Source organism: Eulemur rufifrons, chromosome 16 (assembly GCF_041146395.1).
Source record: "Eulemur rufifrons isolate Redbay chromosome 16, OSU_ERuf_1, whole genome shotgun sequence".
NCBI classification, from domain to species: domain Eukaryota; kingdom Metazoa; phylum Chordata; class Mammalia; order Primates; family Lemuridae; genus Eulemur; species Eulemur rufifrons.
Window position 1 is genome coordinate 15,848,752 of NC_090998.1, and position 17,889 is coordinate 15,866,640.

At 39.3% G+C, this 17,889-nt stretch overlaps 1 protein-coding gene across 4 annotated transcripts; it reads left to right on the forward strand.

Moving 5' to 3' along the window:
- Nucleotides 1-328: 328 nt before the first annotated feature.
- Nucleotides 329-17,360, forward strand: MGST1 (microsomal glutathione S-transferase 1). 4 transcript variants are annotated; one of them, XM_069489963.1, is made up of 4 exons: nt 329-435; nt 5,894-6,056; nt 11,026-11,120; nt 17,092-17,360. In XM_069489963.1, exons 2-4 carry the CDS (start codon nt 5,916-5,918, stop codon nt 17,336-17,338), a joined length of 483 nt encoding a protein of 160 aa, XP_069346064.1. In that variant the 5' UTR covers nt 329-435; nt 5,894-5,915; the 3' UTR covers nt 17,339-17,360. The 4 variants fall into 4 exon arrangements, with proteins under 4 accessions (XP_069346064.1, XP_069346065.1, XP_069346066.1 ...); XM_069489964.1 differs by having other exon boundaries at nt 334-439; nt 5,894-6,041; XM_069489965.1 differs by lacking the exon at nt 329-435 and having other exon boundaries at nt 5,891-6,041.
- The last annotated feature ends 529 nt before the right edge of the window (nt 17,361-17,889 follow it).

Here is a 17,889-nt window from a genome sequence, read left to right on the forward strand (position 1 = left end):
CTTTCAAAATGCAACATTGAAATCTTTTTCATTGTCTCCAGCTAAATAAATGTGGACCATCTTCTCCTTCCTTCCCCTCCCCCGATGCTGAAATGTTTGAGGACCCAGAGTTCTTATGCAATCGCTAATGTCCCCTCTACTGAAAAGGGGGATGGCATTTCAGGAACCAGAGCTTCGGGGCGCCAAATACAAAGGTTCAAAGAAGGGAACCGGTAGTCCGGGTTACGACAGGGAAAAAAATCAGGCGATTTAGGGGAGAGGCTTGGCGAGGTTGGGAAATCCGGTTTAAACTCTGGAGAGCTAATTACCACGAGATTAGCCGGGGAGGGGGCGGCGCCTGCGTGCTGCCCGCGCGGTGACACGACCCAGCGGCCGCAGTGCCCGCGCGCCCGGCGGCTGGACAGGTCCGCGTTCTCCCAGCTTCTCGGCTTCACGGCAGGTGCCCGGGGCGGGAGCGTGGAGAGGGTGGCGGGTGGGCAGGGGAAAGGCTGGTGGCGGGTGTAAGGCTTGAGGGATCTCTCCCAGCCCGAAAGTTCTTGGCTCCATTTAGCTGCTAAACGTCCGCTTTGCAGTCGCTCACTCCTGCAGGGGCACCGTGTTTCTGTTCCCATGGGGGGAAGGTTTCCCGCTTCTCAAACTCCTAGAACGAAACTTGAGAGTAAGTCTTTCCGTGTTTAAGTAATGCTTTCCTCACTTTTTAAATTGTAAGTCAAAGTAGCCTCCACTTTGAAAGGGTCCCTTGAACTTTGGGGGAGGGAAAAGCCTGTGCAGGAAAAGGGGAAGTCGCGGTGCCTCTGATTTCATGGACATGATGGCCTTTGTACCTATGGCAAGACAGGGTTTGCTCTTCTCGGTTCACCTTGATAGGCAAGAGAAACATCAGCAAGTTTTAAAAAGTATAATGATTAATAATAATAATGATAATGTGCAGGAAGTTGTGGATTGGATTATGATATAGATTTTATAGGCCAGATGACTGGAGAGCTAAGGATAAAACCCCTTGGGAGGGTTCTCACGTGTGTGTGACCCCACGCCCCTCCTCCAGTCTGGAGGAGGAAGCCATGTGGAAGGAGGAAAGGAGAAGGGGACCCTTTTTGGGAACTAAGGCCTCAGATATTATTGCTCTGGCTGCACTGGGGCAGTGGAGAGAGGGGTGCCTGCAAGTCTTTCGGCCTCCTTGCACCCCTTGAAATGTCGTAATGTGAGCAGCACATTTATTTTCTCATATATCCTCTCCCTGTTTTCTCTCCAAATGAGTGCCATCTGGGTGCTTACCAAGCATTGTAGTGTGTCCCCCTAGCTCCTCAGCTAATAGTTTTTAAAGAAGAAGTCCATTCTCTGGGGGACTCCTAGCCAGGCTAGACCCACCTTTTGCACACTCTGGAGGCCTGCTCTCCTGGGATTAGGGTAGTCCTGGGTTTCCTAGTCCTCTGCTCTTTCCAAAATAAGATGACTATGTGTGCTGACCATCTTTGGACATTTAAATAATGGCAAATCTGTCTAAATTTGAGTATCACTCTCTGTGGCAGACAAGTAAAATTTTTCCAAGGGCTTGTTTTTGAGTGGCATTTATTAATCCTGGAGGCTGGAAAAGGAGGTCCCCCCAGGCCCCTGAGAATGGACTTCCTACCACATCCTCCTCTGCCCCCCTAGAGCCACCAGCATTTTCCTCCTGGGCCTTGGGCTCTGGATCCCCTCTGCATGAGACCACATAGGAGGCTGAGTTTGCAGCTACCACAGCCTCCTCAGTCAATTCTAGAATTGATTAAGGTAAACAGCAACGTGGCCACTGAATTATCTTTATTTAAAAAAAATCTCATATGTAGTGTTTGTTAGTTTCAGAAAGCACAAAATTGCAGAGTCATGGACCTGGACATGCGTACCCAGATTTTCCATGTGTTTCACAATATTGGTGTAGAGGGGCTGCATAATCCCGAGAAGAGAACTTTGCTCTGTTTGGCCAAGAGCCTATAAAGGAGAGAGGTGAACTGGGAGGTGAAGACACTTCTCCAGTAGATTCTAAGGGGAAATAACAGGAGCGGAATGAGATTTAACAGGAAAAAGCCTCTGGAAGACCAGAGCTGTCTAGAATTCTTAGCCTTGACAGTGGCTAGCCCATGAGTTAAACGGTTGAAAAAACTGAACCCCCATTTTGGTCTCTCCAGCTGTGAATTTGAGTCATATTACTCACTGGACTACTCTGGGCTTCGACTTCCTTGTATACTAAAGCTTGAGAAAAACATTTGCTCTGATTACTTTAGGGCTTATCAGATTAAGTGAGGAAAAGTATGAGAAAGGTTTCTGAAAATTCTAAAATGGTATCCTCAGTGCCTAGAACAGCTCCAAAGTCAGAACTTTCTTATTCACTAAACACTTACATAGCACTTAGTAGGTCTCAGTGCTTTTCTGAGCACTTTTCACTTCACTCAGTTAAGATACTCTACCCTGCGTCCTCTTACGAGGCAGTCACTTCCACATTGGGGACCGAGCCCTAATCTCTGGTGAGATAAGTGGACATATTCACTACTCTGCTGGCCAATAAATGGATGATAAAAGGAACAAACCACTGTACAAATGTAATGCATCATTGTAAATATTTTCTGTAATTCATAACCAAGTTTCATGTTTTTCCCTACTTGCTTTTTCTTAGATTATTTCTCCCTCATTCCTGGAATACTCAGGTCACCTCACATTTTATTTATGTATTTATTATTATTTCTTAATTATTATTACTACCGGACTGCTCTTATCCCTTCTGGCGGCCTTTTTCCTGGTAAAAGCTTTCAGTAACTTTGACTGTAGTGCCTATTCATGATAGTGGCTTGAGTTTTGTGCATCAGGCTCACGGCAATTTATTGGTAAGTCAGCTTTGGGGGAAAAGAGAAGTCCAGACCAGCATGACTTTAATCCATGCTGTAAATTACTTCTATTTTTTTTTTTTGGAGACAGAGTCTCGCTCTCTTGCCCGGGCTAAAGTAGCGTGGCGTCAGCCTACTTCACAGCAACCTCAAACTCCTGGGATCAAATGATCCTCATGCCTCAGCTTCCCAAGTAGCTGGGACTACAGGCATGTGCCACCATGTCTGGCTAATTTTTTTTTCCCTATTTTATTTGCCCAGCTAATTTCTTTCTATTTTTAGTAGAGATGGGGGTCTCGCTCTTGCTGAGGCTGGTCTTGAACTCCTGACCTCAGTGATCGAGGCTAGGATTACAGGAGTGAGCCACCATGCCCGGTCAACTTCTATTTCTTAATTTTCTTACTTTCACTACGCCTCACCTGGCCCTCGGGTACTTCCGCAGGTAAGATGTTATCCAGGAGACGTGGTTCAGGGTGTGTAGGGTGTGTATCATAGGCTGGGTATTGGCTCGTCTCCCAAAACCACTGACTTGAGGAGTTAAGCCACATTCTTCATGATTGAGAAACTCTTTTTGTGAGGTGTGCTTTCTTTGTGTTGCTCACTTTTAAAGAAAATGCCTCCCATTCTCGTTTTTCGTCAGCTGCTGACATCTTTGTGTTCTTTTCCCACTAACGGTTCTGGAAGGTTTCCACTTTTCTCTACTCTTTCAATACTGATTTTCACTGAGGGGAAAAAAAAGTTCTCTGGACTTCTGTTTCATCCCCAAATAAATTTCATTCTAGGAACATTAGTAGAGAACTAAAGAGACTATTTTAGTTTTAAGGTTGTTAAGTAGCAAACTCCTACTTGATAAACTTTTCTTAATTTTTAAAAAATGAACATTCCTGCTGTATTTCTTCAGATCTCTGTCTAGAGGCATAGGACTTCAGGATCATTTTTTGAGTAAATTACTTTATATGTGCTCTGAAGGATAATGCAGTTTATTCATGACTTTCACCTCCTCAATACTAGAACAAGAGCAGATACATTAAATGTTACTGAAAGTATTATCTTGCACTGAGAACTAATCTAACGGACTGTGCTTTCAAGACTACAGACTTTGGATTAATTTGTTGTCATATGTGGGATTTTTTTTTTAAAAAACCTAGAATATATAGTTTTTATTTGCCTAAATCCAAGGAGTACATTTTTAGTCTAAGTAAACAAAAATGGGGATTTATTAATATTTAGGAAGCTTTGGTTTCTTTATCTGCACAATGGGAATGATAATAGCTACCTCAGGGAATAACTGGAAAAGGAAAGAAGATGACGGATGCCAGGGATGCCCAGCTATGCCAGCCACAAAGTGGGCATTCAGTCAATGTCAGGTGAATCAGAAGTAAGCAGAATTAAACAGTTGAGAGCTGAGTTAATCAAGTCTCTTGAAAGAGACAGTACAATGTGGTTAGCGTACAGGATGTGAGGTCAAAAAGTCCTGGGTTTATGTCCCAGGTTGGCTAATTCCCATTTGTGTCATCTGTGAAATGGATATAGTTATGACAAGTAAAATACAGTTACAAAGATTATGTAAAGTATTGCACAAAACACACATGGCATAGTTGGACACATAGCAAACTGTTACCAAATTAAATATATGTGGTTTATGTCATATTCACCAGCAATAGTAGACAACTATATGATCAGTAACAATATATATAGAAATATGTATATATTTATAGATTATTGGTAGTTGGATAGAATGATCAGAATCTGATACTTGTCAGGCTTATAATGTCACATGCAGGGGTTGAGCTTTAAAGGCAGGAACCGATGTCATCTAGAAGAGGCAGGACTGCATGCTAAGCAGGTTAAACAGTGTCTAAGCTTGAGTATGGGAAAAGATTTGTGTTTCTGTGGAAGAGACAGAAGAAGTAGGTAGCAGAGCTGATGAAAGGACAAGAGGAGGTTACAAAGAATGACTGTCAAATATGGCTGAGAGTTTAATTTTAAGAATTACTCTGAAGTCCTATATGCTTTGACTTCAGTGTCACCAGCATGCCTTAGCTTTCTTCCTGACCCCATTCCCGATTATACTTCCAACTGCAGACGCAGATAGCGACATTCCTTCATTGGACAGCTTTTAGGTGGGTGTAACTGTGGAATGTGAAATGACCCGAAGAGTCATATAAAGCTAATTCTCCTTCTCTCATTCCTTCTATGAAAGTGCCATAAATGCTAATTCCTTACCTTGCATTTGCAAGCCTGCTACTGTGATGTTTCCATTATACTACTTCTGTCCTTCACCTGTCTTGGTATTAGTGATGACCATGATCATGATGATAGTGATGACCATGATAAAGATGTCATAAACTTTAAGGTTTTTCATGGGCCAGGTGCTATGCTAAGTATAGTGCATGTGTTCTCTCAGTGAAATTTGGCAACAGCCCATTAAGTTAGAAGGTATTACTATTCCTATCTTATAAATGAAGAAATTTAGTCTCAGAGAGGCTGAATCCTTCAAGCAAGTTTAGTAGCTAAATGGTGGAATGAAATTCAAATCCTGGAGCCTGTGATTTTGAATGCTACTGAAATGACAAAAAACTGTAAATTGGGTTTCTAAAGCAGGACATAGATTAGACCCTAGGCCTTCCTAATAAAACAGCAGTGGCACTATTGTGTACATAGTCTGATGTTTCTAAAGAGATCAGTTTAAGACCTCTGGTCTTGTGCATTCAACCTATAGTTCATCTTGGTGCTAACATATGATTTTAGTCTATGTTTAGGGCATCTGGCTATTTATTTTTGCTTGTAATACCCCCTACATTTTCATTCAGTACTTGTTTGATGTCGCCAAGCTTAATGATGTAGGACTAGACACTATTGTTTACTTTAAAATTTTTAAAACGAAATGTTCATTTCCTCTGCATATAAACCAAGATGCTTTTGAGAACAGTATATTAACAGTTAATGCCTCAATATAAGCAAATCGAATGATCATCAAGTTATTTTGGGTATTTGTGTGTGCTTTTTCTCATCTTGTCTAAAATCTTTTTAAGATTTCAGACCAAAATTGGAAAAATGGCTGACCTTACCCAGCTAATGGAAAATGAAGTATTCATGGCCTTTGCCTCCTATGCAACAATTGTTCTTTCAAAAATGATGTTTATGAGTACAGCAACTGCATTCTATAGACTAACGAGAAAGGTAAGAAATTTGGAGGTAAAATTTTCTTACTTTTAAGGGTTGGAATTCTGGAAAGTGGTTTTCTTAATTTAGCTCAATATCACACTGTTTAATGCTGTAAGTGACGTATATACTCATTTGATGCAGATGGATCTAATATATTTATGGAACAGTTGCTTCTCTCAGAACATAGAACATTGTGACTTTTACATTTTGTCATTGTTTTTAACAGATGAGATTTCTGGAGTATCACAGTTTTCAAGGAGTATCAAAGTTCTCTGTGATTTTGGAGTTAATTTTGCCAATTAGAGTTTAGAAAATAGTCATTTCCCAGACAGTTAATGGTGTTTTCAGTTTTATTACAGGCTAAAAGTATTATTTGGTGAGGGGAGAGTAGGGAGAAAAAAGAAGAAAGAAAGAAAAAAAGAAAAAGAAAAGGCAGAGAATTAAAATTCTTATTCCCACAGTAGAGCCTCTTATGATTAGAATGAACCATTTGAATTTTGTGTACTTCTGACTTCTTAAGTGCATTCCTTTTCTACCCAGCATTATAAGAAGGACTTTTTAGAAAAACAGCAGGTGTGTGAAAGGTGGTAGAAAGATTTTGAAGCACATATTCAGTATTCTGGCAGGGTTTATGGCTCAGGAAAGGGGATGAGTGAGGCTGCCTTCACAAAGTTAGAAGATTTTCATTGATATAGTCCCTGTGTCTGTTAGCAACTTCCTCCTGGAAGCCACCTATTTCTCTCTTAGGGCTTGTCCTGAGTTTTTGTTCCTCCTGAGCCTTGATTTTATGTAGAGATCACAGTTCTCCCTAGGGTGTTCCCTTGTCACTGTCTTGAGGTATAGTGGAAGGATGTTTGCATGTTAATGGTTGGCACCTACACACATGGGTAAGTCTCTGATGGGGCACAGTGTTGGAGCTGCAGGTCACAACATGACTGTCTGCTACTGGGTCCACACTGTCCTCTAGTGAGGAATGATAGCAAGGAAACGTACCCTTCCTCAATAAGAAAAGAAGAAGGGAATTCAGGTTTGTTTTTGCCAGGAGTCACAACACTAGTTATATGTGCCTGATCACTGAATCGTTTTTCATAATTGATAGCCTGGTCAGGTGAATTGAGGGTTGGTTTCCCCGTTTTATAGAAGAGGAAATGAAAGACAGTGTAGGCTGCTGTTTCAAATAGAGTGGCTTAAACATTTCTCTCTCACAGATCTGGAGCTTGGCAAGTCCAAGATAAAGATGCCAGCAGATCTGGTGTCTGCTGAAGGCCTGATTTCGGGGTGGGGAATCTTTTCTTGTTGGAAGGCCACATTAATTTAGCTGTAATCAAATAAGGCTGCATTCAAGAAACTTCAATTAGATATACTTAAAAATGTACATTATTTTGTAAAAATCTAACTACTATGTACTTAATTTCAAAAAATGAAAACTCTTAATTTTAAAGTTAACTAAGCTTGTAATGACTTTGTTGTGTCTGCTTTTTGTTGGAAAGCATTTGAATATTTGGTTGCAGCCCGGAGGTCTGCGATTTCAGTTGATCCTCTAGATGGGTATCAGTCATTTGTGACCTTAAGGACATCTTGATTTGGGTTAGGTAGGAGAATGTAGATTCCCAGCAATAAGTGTTTGAAAAGCAAGAAAGCATTTTTCAGGCATGTTGCGGAAGGCACTTTTCCGTATTTCAGTTGGATCTTCATTAACATCAAACAATGACTTTAAATGTCATCTACTAAGAGCTCAATCAATTCCTTTTGTAGTTCTTTAGGTACCTTGGTGATATCAACTAGGTGAGGTTGAAATGCTAATTTGAGTGTGATGTCATGATTCTCAAAGTCAGTGAACCTTTCATTGTATTCTCTGATTAATAGGTCTATAACAGAGGCGTATTCTTCAAATAATTCACATATATCATGCTGCTCATTAATGACCTTTGCTAACTGGGGAAAATGTTCTGAAATTTCCTTTTGAAGAAGAAATGTTTTGACAAAAGATAGTATTTTCTAAATTGCTTAGATTTTTGGCCACATATCATATGTAGACTTAGTTTTACCTTGCAAAGAAATATTTAAGTTGTTTTGATTTGACATAATATCACACAGAAATGCTGCAATTCCTATGGAAATCTTCTTTCAATAATTCACATTGCTGATTCTATTCTTCATAATATTTAACTATCTGTTATCACAGAGGTAAAATTTTGGCTAACAGCTGTCCCTGAGATAGCCAACGCACCTTAGAATGATATGGCAAATCCACACTGAATACCTCATGGTTCAACTTCAGCATGTTACAAAATTGGTGATGCTGTGTTGCATTTGTACCAATATGTTAACAATACTTACAACTTGTTGCAAAGTATCACTTAACATAGTAGCTTTAGCACAGAGATTTTGCTGATGCAAGATACAATGAAAAGAAATGAGAGTATCTGGATCTGTTAATAATTTTTTTTATCTGCAATAAACCCTTCATGTTTTCCTGCCATGGAAGGTGCACCATCTGTACATATACTCACTAAATTGACCAAATTCAGTCCAACTTCATGACGTTTATCTTGAAAGTTGTTGAAGATACCTATTCTCCATGTTCTGTTTTCAAGAAACGAGTAACTCTTCATAGCAAAGAAAATCTTCTGTTATGACCTGAATGAGGTATAAAACCTGTGCCTAGTCAGTAGTATCAGTTGATTCATCCAAAGTGATTAAATTATATGTATTTTCCTTTTGAAATGTTGCATGAAGTTGTTCTTTTAAGTTGAAGCCTAATTCATGCTACTGATCAGTTATGGTTCTCTTTGAAAGAGATAGTACTTTGAAATGTCATCTGGGTCTAAGTGTCCTACAACTTCAACAATGCATTCTTTCACAATTTCTACATCACTGAATGGCATCCACTTTTTCCTGAGTATATAAGCTACTTTATAAGTTCCTTCAGTGGCATTATTTCCAGGTGCTATTATTGCTTGAAAGAATTGTCTTTGCTTTTGCTTCTCATCTTTTAATTTCTACAGTACAACCTTTGGTGACTCTCCCTCTAGTTTAAAATATTTGTGGTCCTTATGAGTGTTATAATGCTGATGAGCATTGAATTTCTTTAATGTTGATATTGCAGTATCACAAAGCAAGCAAATCATCTTTAGCATAAACAGGATAATATTGCAATTCCCAATCCTCATTAAAAAATGTTTTCTTCCTTTAGCATTCACTTGGTTTTTTTGACATGAGGGGCTGTTAAGCAGACACAATTAAAAAATACTGTCAAGCTGTGCAACTATTCACAAATTCCACTTCAAACAGAAACACAATGCATCCTTGTCAAAAGCTGATGACAGACTGGCGTACTCGACCCCCATAAACTCTCACCAACCAGCCTCGTGTGGTAGTGGCGCCAGTCGCAGGGGGAGAAGTTAGAACTAAATCATTAGTATAGGAGCCGGTAATTTAGCCCTTATGGGTTGCTAATGTTCTAATTGTGCCAGTCAGTCTGGGAGGATTATTTTGTTGAAACTTATTTTATTCTTTGGTATTTTAAATACATTCATTTTAAAAATAAAAATATTAAAGACGAAAAGCTTGTATTAATAAAAATAAAATTTTGGATCCAGTCAAAAGGCCACACTGAAGAACCTAGATGGCCACATGCAGCCGTAAGGCAACAGGTCCCCCATCCCTGGCCTGATTCCTGTTTTGCAGATGGCCGTCCTCTTATTGCGTCCTCACATGGGTAAAGCAGAGAGAGAGAAAAGGACAGAGAAAGAGAGAGGGAAAGAAGCCAGTTCTCTCCTGTCTCTTTTTATAAGGGCACTGATCCCATTCATGAGGGCTCCACTCTCATGGCCTAATCACCTCCCAAAGGCCCTACCTCCAAATACCATCCCTTTGGGGATTAGGCTCCAATGTATGAATTTTGGGGGGACACAAACATTCAGTTCATAGCAATAGCTTACCCACGGTTACATACAAGTAAAGGGTGAGACTGAGATTCAAATTGAGATTGTTTTAAATCCAAATCTCATGCACTTTCCATTGTAATACATTTATTTCTTTGTTCAGAATATATTTATTGTACATCTAGTATGAGCCAGGCACTTATTTAGGGGACACTAAAATGAGCAAGACAGACAAGCCTGACCTCAAAAGCTGATATCACTTTTCTGCCTGTCAGTTTTCCTCAACATCTTCATCTGGAATAAATGCTCATATCATATTAAGAAAAAATATAATATTTATGAGATTTTTTAAGCTTAAATTAAGACTGATTTTGCAGTTTGTGTTTTTCTTTATAGTGAATTATTAAACAGTGGGACATGTGTACATGTTTTGTAAATGCATATTTCAAGTTTCAAGGGATGGGGAAATCATTTCAGACAGCATAATAATTGCAGGAAGGAATACATGAATATGTAGTGTTATTCTTAGGAATGCAGTTCAGCTTCTTAAATTTCACTGTACAGTATTATTGAACTCAAAGTTTTACCTAGTTTAGGAAAAAGAAAAGAGGTACACATATCCTAACAGAGTACAAAATATCTTTCCCACTCCTGTTTCTTTTATGTTTCTTGCCTGTTCTCTAACATCTTTGGCAAGTAAACTTATTACTTTCAGAAGAGCCAATCACCTGGAAATGTTAATACACTTGAGAGAAGGTGTGTCAACATCACTATGAAAGAGATGCCAGGGAACCATAGTAATAGTCAATCATGACTTAGAATTATGCCTCTTTTCCAGTTTTGCTTCTTTTATACTGTTTTATATGCTGGGTTTTATTTAAGTTATTTTCTATGCTTTTTTAAAAAATTTTGCCTGGCTAATAAAAATTTAGGTTTAAACTATAGTTGCTCCTCCCTCCCCTGTGTTTGACTTACAGCTTGAAATTTTGTTTTAATAAGTGCCAACCTGGATACCTGTATTTCTTCTATTAACGTGCAAGTAACTTACTAGGTAGGATACCCCCATGTTATTTGGTATTTGGAATAAGGTTTTTTCTTGGTATTTGGAATAGGTTTTTGTCAACCCAGAAGACTGCGCAAGCTTTGGCAGAGGAGAAAATGCCAAGAAGTATCTTCGCACAGATGACAAAGTGGAACGTGTACGAAGGTAAACCACTGTGTCTCGAAATTACTTTCTAGATCAAAGAATTTTGGCCAAGGAGTTTGCTGAAGATGCTGGAATCTTGGAGAAGAAGGATAAAAAGCCAGTCATTTTACCTACTATATATTATAATTGCAGAAATCTAGGGATAGAAAAGTCTCCAAGTATCACTGCAATTGCTCATATTGCCAGTTTTGCAATACTGTCCTCTTATATGCAGTTTGTTGGGGATAATGACTTTGCTCTGTAGAAGGATGTATCAAAAGTAATGGCAGGCAGGAGGTAAAGTGGGGACAGTGGATTCTTGCAGTTTTGTCATCTTTGTCCAGAGGTGAGACTAACTCACATAAAAAGTTGAACAACTAGGTGTTTTTTGCATAAGATTCAAAATAAGAATGTTGATAATTTTTGTAGAAATAGGGAAATCAGTCTCCCTCTCTCTCTTTCGCTCTGTCTCTCTCTCTCTTTTGTAGATACTATGTTTAATGTACTGGGAATTCAATGAACAATGAAAAGCAATAAGCCAAGATACCATCTACATAGTTCCTAACAATACAATTAATATACTTATTTGAAAAGCAGGTTAAATTCTAGTTTTGGAGGTATATTTCTTAATCTTTATCATAAGTCTTGTAAATCGTGAAATATTTTATATTGAGATTCACTGCCAATCCCTTAGTCACCTTTCTCTAACATGTGAAATACCAAAGTTACATACTATCTTCTCATTTAGAGTTTTCGGATGCTCATCCAAAGTGTAGTGCAGTTCTAGGCACATTTGAAGGAACACATAAAATTATATACAATTAAAGAGTTAGTGAAGAGTTTTTATAAGCCACAGTTAAATGTACAGATACTTAGATTTTTGATGAATAGGTTAGATAAGAAATATAATGAATCTATGTGATTATACTTCCTTAATTTGATGAGTATGGATAGGTAGTGAAATGAATACTGAAAGAAAAGAGTTTTACTTTTGTAATTCAGGTATCAGCTGGAGTCTCTAGTTTCTTTAGGAGCTAGACCATATTTGCATGATCCCTTTTGCAATTCCCTGTGAAAGGCTGAAGTCTCTCCTGAGATTTCTGCAGATTCCCTTAGGGCCTATGGTCTCAAGATTAACTCTGGATCTGGACGTCTGGATCTGTGCATGTTTCCATGTTCTGCAATTTGTTACTCTGATGTACACCCAGCCCTTTTCTCAGTTCCCTCGACAAATCAACTAAAAAGTGTGGATAAAAGTAGACTTGACTAAGTGGAAGCGCAGAGGAGTTTACACAAACATTTCAAGTTGTCTGTTAGACCACTGTGTCTGACAGTGTCCTTTAGCATCCTGTCTCTGGGGAATGTGCCCCCTACCTTCTTCACTCACGTGGTGCCCAGCATGGCACCATTTTCCAGGCTCCCCCCTCCCCCCACATACTCTTTGGCTCTTTCAATACTAAAATTTACCTTCTTGCTTATGCAAAACGGTTCTGCTCCCAAGGTATTCATCGAGCAAGAATGTTTTTCTTCTAAGAGAAAGTCTGTGTACTAGATACTTAGAACACAATTTCACCTTCTGTTTCACTGAGTTATGTGCTTGTTAATTCAGCAGTCCTACGGAGTAAATCAGCCAGTCTGGAAAATGGGTTGTGCCAAGAGTGTGGATCTAGGCCGGGCGCCGTGGCTCACGCCTGTAATCCTAGCACTCTGGGAGGCCAAGACGGGTGGATCGTTTGAGCTCAGGAGTTCGAGACCAGCCTGAGCAAGAGCGAGACCCTGTCTCTACTAAAACAATAGAAAAAAAATTAGCTGGACAACTAAAAATATATAGAAAAAATTAGCCAGGCATGGTGGCGCATGCCTGTAGTCCCAGCTACTCAGGAGGCTGAGGCAGGAGCATTGCTTGAGCCCAGGAGTTTGAGGTTGCTGTGAGCTAGGCTGACGCCACGGCACTCTAGCCTGGGCAACAGAGTCAGACTCTGTATCAAAAAAAAAAAAAAAAAAAAAAAGTGTATGGATCTAAATAGTGTCAGGACAAGGAATCAATGTGAAAATTTCAAACAATATCAGAGGAAAAATTGTAAGTGAAATGATGAAAAAGAGTAAAAATCAGAAAAGGTGCGTGAAGCTTGGAATTCTCAGAACCGCTGAAGAGACATCAGGCAGTTTAAAGCTTTGTCTCGTCGTTTGTGTACTTCCCTTTTAGAGCAGGCAGCCGTGAGCATGATGCTAATCATGGCCCTATACTCATGAAATTGCCTAGGAATGAGTGGAAAGTGAGAGCAATTAGACTCTCAGTAGCATTAGTAAGATTGAAATGAAGATCCAAGTAAGTCTCATGTGTGAAAGCTTAACAAAAGATATTTATTTGAGGATTTTAGATTCCTCCCCACTATTCTTTCCCACCTCCTACCCTTACCCCCTGCCCTTGGGATTGCACTTTTAGAGGAGAAAGCTATTATCTAAGTTGATCCTCTAGTCAGGTTGCAAATACATTTTAGTAAGAACAATTGATCCTAGTTCCTAAAGGGTTCAGTGTCCTTGAGGAGGTGCGGCGATTGTGTGCACAGCGCCCCCTGGTGATCAGACACTGGCTTTTCATTGTGGCAAGAGGAGCATCTGTAAGAAAGACAAGGTGTCCAGTTTCCAGTTGTATTGATAATTTTTGAGACCTTATCTGCCCCACTGAAAAAGTTCCTATTATTTAAAAAGTGTTATTACACACTTTTGTAGATACTTTTCAGAGAAAGGGTTTCCAGAATCTCCCCTTCCCATTTTTAGCCTAAACTTTTTTCTCTCTTATTACTTCAACACGTAAAGCATATTCCAATGGCAGGGACAGAATGGGGCTACAAATGAAGGGAAAAGTACGCTTTACGGTGTGCAATAATGAGAAAATGAATACATACACATATAGCATGATTAATCTAAGACTTAAAGTAATATGTGTTGAAATATCAAGATATGTGGCTTAAAGTAAGTTATTTGAGTTCTGGACAGAAATCAATGATGATTAGAAAGCACTTTACATATTTCTTTATTTAATCCTATCTTATCTTATTCTAGGAAGCATTCAAGACCCATATACATTCAATACAACAAGATAAACAGAAATTGAAAAGCAAACAGGGCCTCTGGTGAAATAGAGGGACTCATTCAAAAGACAAAAAGTAAGGCTAGGGAGAGACACTTAGAATACACTACCTTCTAACGTAGATAATACCCCTTCACTGAGAGCGTTTGCTGGAATCTAAGTGACACTTGCCGGGGATTCTTTCAAGAAACTGGAGCATCAGCTAGGGGTTGAACTAGTTGACATCCCTGTGGCCCCAGTGCGTAAACAAAGCATTAATGGAGAGATTGTCACGTATGTATCAACAGTCACTTCCATTGGGATGCTACCAAAGAGCTGTAAGACTGGGTTCCTGGGTTTATAACACTCCCCCTGATAATAAGACCAACATGCGTGTAGCAATCAGAGAATCATATGAAGCAGTGCTCCGCTACATGTTAAAGTGGTGGGGTGCAAAGTGTAAGGTCCTAGGATATTTAGGAGTATTTCGTGAAGGAAGACCTTGAAGAATGTTAGGATTTGGAAAGAGGAAGAGGAGAGGAGAAATCATGTCAATTTGGGAAAATTCCTTTGTGGGGATTTGGACACACTGCTGTGTGCTGAGAGGGAAGAGCTTTGGCTGAGATGAGGGCGTCAGGAGAAATCCAGTGTGGATTTCCTTTTGTAGTTGGCCACCCCCTGACAGTTCCCAGATGTGTGTAGCAACTCCATTGTAGGCCAGGTGGATGCTGAGATCCAAGTGATTCTGATCTGAGGGGATGAGGTGTGGCTGTGACATGAGCACAGAGCTGGTGGGAAGGCCCGTCACAGAGCACATGTGTGCCACAGGGCACCAGTCCAAAGGAGAGACAAATGGGAACATGGAATCCTGGGATAAGGGAGATAGACCCAGGTAGAAAGTGGTCACTCAAGAAGACTGATATCCACTTGGTAATAGGCTTTGACAGCTGTCTGTAAATGGCGCTAAAGTGAAGGAAGCTGCCACCCTTAGAAGGGGTCTGTTGTTTGCACAGAGGGAAGGGTTAGATCAGAAGGGGGTGATATTGAGCCATAGCAGGTTCTCACTGGGAGAGCTGGGGAAGGATATGCCTGGAACAGGGTCTAAAGAGAACAGTATATACAATGGCATACATTAGCATAGGGCATGAGGGTCTGTACTAGGACAAAGAGGAGTGTTGCATTATCCCTTATCCATGAGATCCCTTATCTGTTATCTGTGAGAACGTTTGAGGGCTGAAGAAAGAGAAAGATAATTGAAAAGGAGAAATAAGATAGAGAATGAGGCTGGAAGAAAATGGAGGAACCAGAAATGTCAAAGGAACCCCTGCCCCACCCTTCCTTCCCTCTGCCCCATGTCCTCCTGTTGTCCCTGACATCGTCTCTGCTAAGACATTGCATTCTATTTGTCAATTGCCTAATATTGGCTTAGAAATAGACACTGTTTTCCAGAGGGTCTCTCCCTATGATAGTTTCTTCCTCCACTTTAAAATTTCTGTCCTTTTAGCCTGTTGGGAAGGAGAACATTAACATGCCCAAGGTTGGAGGTGAGGATATCCCTGTGGTCCTGCAGGAGAATTTAGATGACCAAAACAAGTACACTTGGTGTAATTGATGAAGCGAGCCCTTCTTTAGTAGAAAATGGTATTCCTGTCCTCTTTTGCCCACCTTATTCTCAGTAGCCCTGGGGTTGTTTCGTGAAAGAGAGGGCACAGGGACACTCACATCTTTCTCTCTTTGCTTTTATTCAGGGGCAGGTACTTCTTTGTCTAAGCCTTTCGAACCATTACTTACCTATGTTGTTGTTGCCCTTTTCGTCTCTTCATGTAGTGATCAGCTTTGTCAGGCAAAGTTAAAGATAATGTAGGAAAACAGGAGAAAGGAAACAAGAGAGGATAATGGTGGTCACTGAGCAGACAATAGGAAATAATTATATTTTATGCTAAAAAAGAAGATAGTAACATAAAACAAATACTTTTCATTTTGAAATATGTATCCATTAGCTGACAAACTCTATCAAAATCCCCATTTCTAGCCTAGATTCTAAAACAATTTGTAAGTCTGTAGACTTTAAAGAGGACATCAGATTTTAAAATTAAGCATTTTTAAAAATGTCATGTCAATGATCGATGTGCCTTGTATTAACAATCCTAGCCAGAGAAACCCAAGGTGTCATAGACTGGAGCAAAACTGTGGCTAAACCATGCTTTTTGTTTTTTGTATAAAGATAAAATTTAGAAAATCTCTCTTTTTCTCTTTCACCCATCATTTTTGTGTATACTTTATACTCTTGCACCATCATTATTAACTACTTCCTTTGGCATTTTGAAGACAGGTTGGCCAAAATTTTACCCATATTTGAAAGGCTAGCTATGTGTTCTGTTATTTGGATGTAAGAGCATAAGATTCTTGATATTAATTGGTAATTAATTCTTGAGAACCTCGTGGTTTGAGTTGGCAAGGACTCGCGAATAACCATTTCGTAGTGTCGCAGAAGTGAATGAGGCATCTTAAGAAAGGTCATCACCGAAATGGTTTTGTTCCTTTGGGAAAAAGAGTTTTTGTAGGAAGAGTCTTGAATTACTAATTGTTATGAACCTCAGAAGAGAAGATATTTCATATTTATAAAAATGGAGTACGTTTTATTAGATAGATGCAGTTTGATATCTAGAAACTGCAAAGTACTTTCTCTGTTATGTTTAAACATGCACTAAAAATAAAAAGAAGCAAAAATAATGAGACGTTGTAAACAAAAGTCAAGTGGGTAAGGAAGCCAGGCAATCTGAGAGGAAAAAAAATGAATCTTACTTTGCAATTTAAAGATCCATTAGCACTTGTATTCAGTTTTAGGACAGAGGGAAACATGGATGTATTTCTGCTGCTTTTGAAATTAGTGTCTTTAATAGTCATCTTTTTCCACAGGGCCCACCTGAATGACCTTGAAAATATTGTTCCATTTCTTGGTATTGGCCTTCTGTATTCCTTGAGTGGTCCCGATCTTTCTACAGCCCTCCTGCACTTCAGACTTTTTGTTGGAGCACGGATCTACCACACAATTGCGTATTTGACACCCCTTCCCCAGCCAAATAGAGCTTTGGGTTTTTTTATTGGCTATGGAGTTACTTTTTCAATGGCTTACAGTTTGCTGAAGAATAAATTGTACCTATAAAGAGAATCGTCCAACTCATAATCCAACTGGTGTTTTAAGAATTCTGTACTTCCAATTTTATACATATAATGAATACTTCCCTGGCTTTAGGTAGAAGGGGAGCCAAGAATTTAAGAATCAGGGAAAACTCATTTTGAATATTAGCATCACCAATATCCTGTATTCTTGTTTCATACTTGTACTAGAAATTTAACATCATAATTCTTACGTATTCTGTCTTCTTAAAAGTACTTTGTTGGAAATTTTGATTGTGTTATAATTTGTAACATTCATTCAGCATTTCATATTTTGAATCTATAAAAGGATTGTGGGTATGGGATACCTATATTTCAATACTGCAGAAGTGGCCATATATAATAAAGAATTTAAAGAATAATTTTGTTTGGTGTTATTTTTCCTAATTTTTTTATTTTCCCAAAAGTACCAAACTTATGGAAAAGTTGAAAAATAGTACAGTCACTTTCTGTATACCCTTCACCTAGACCCATCATTTGTTAACACTTTGTACATTTGCTTTAGTCCTCTACTCAATTTTTCTGAACATTTTGAAA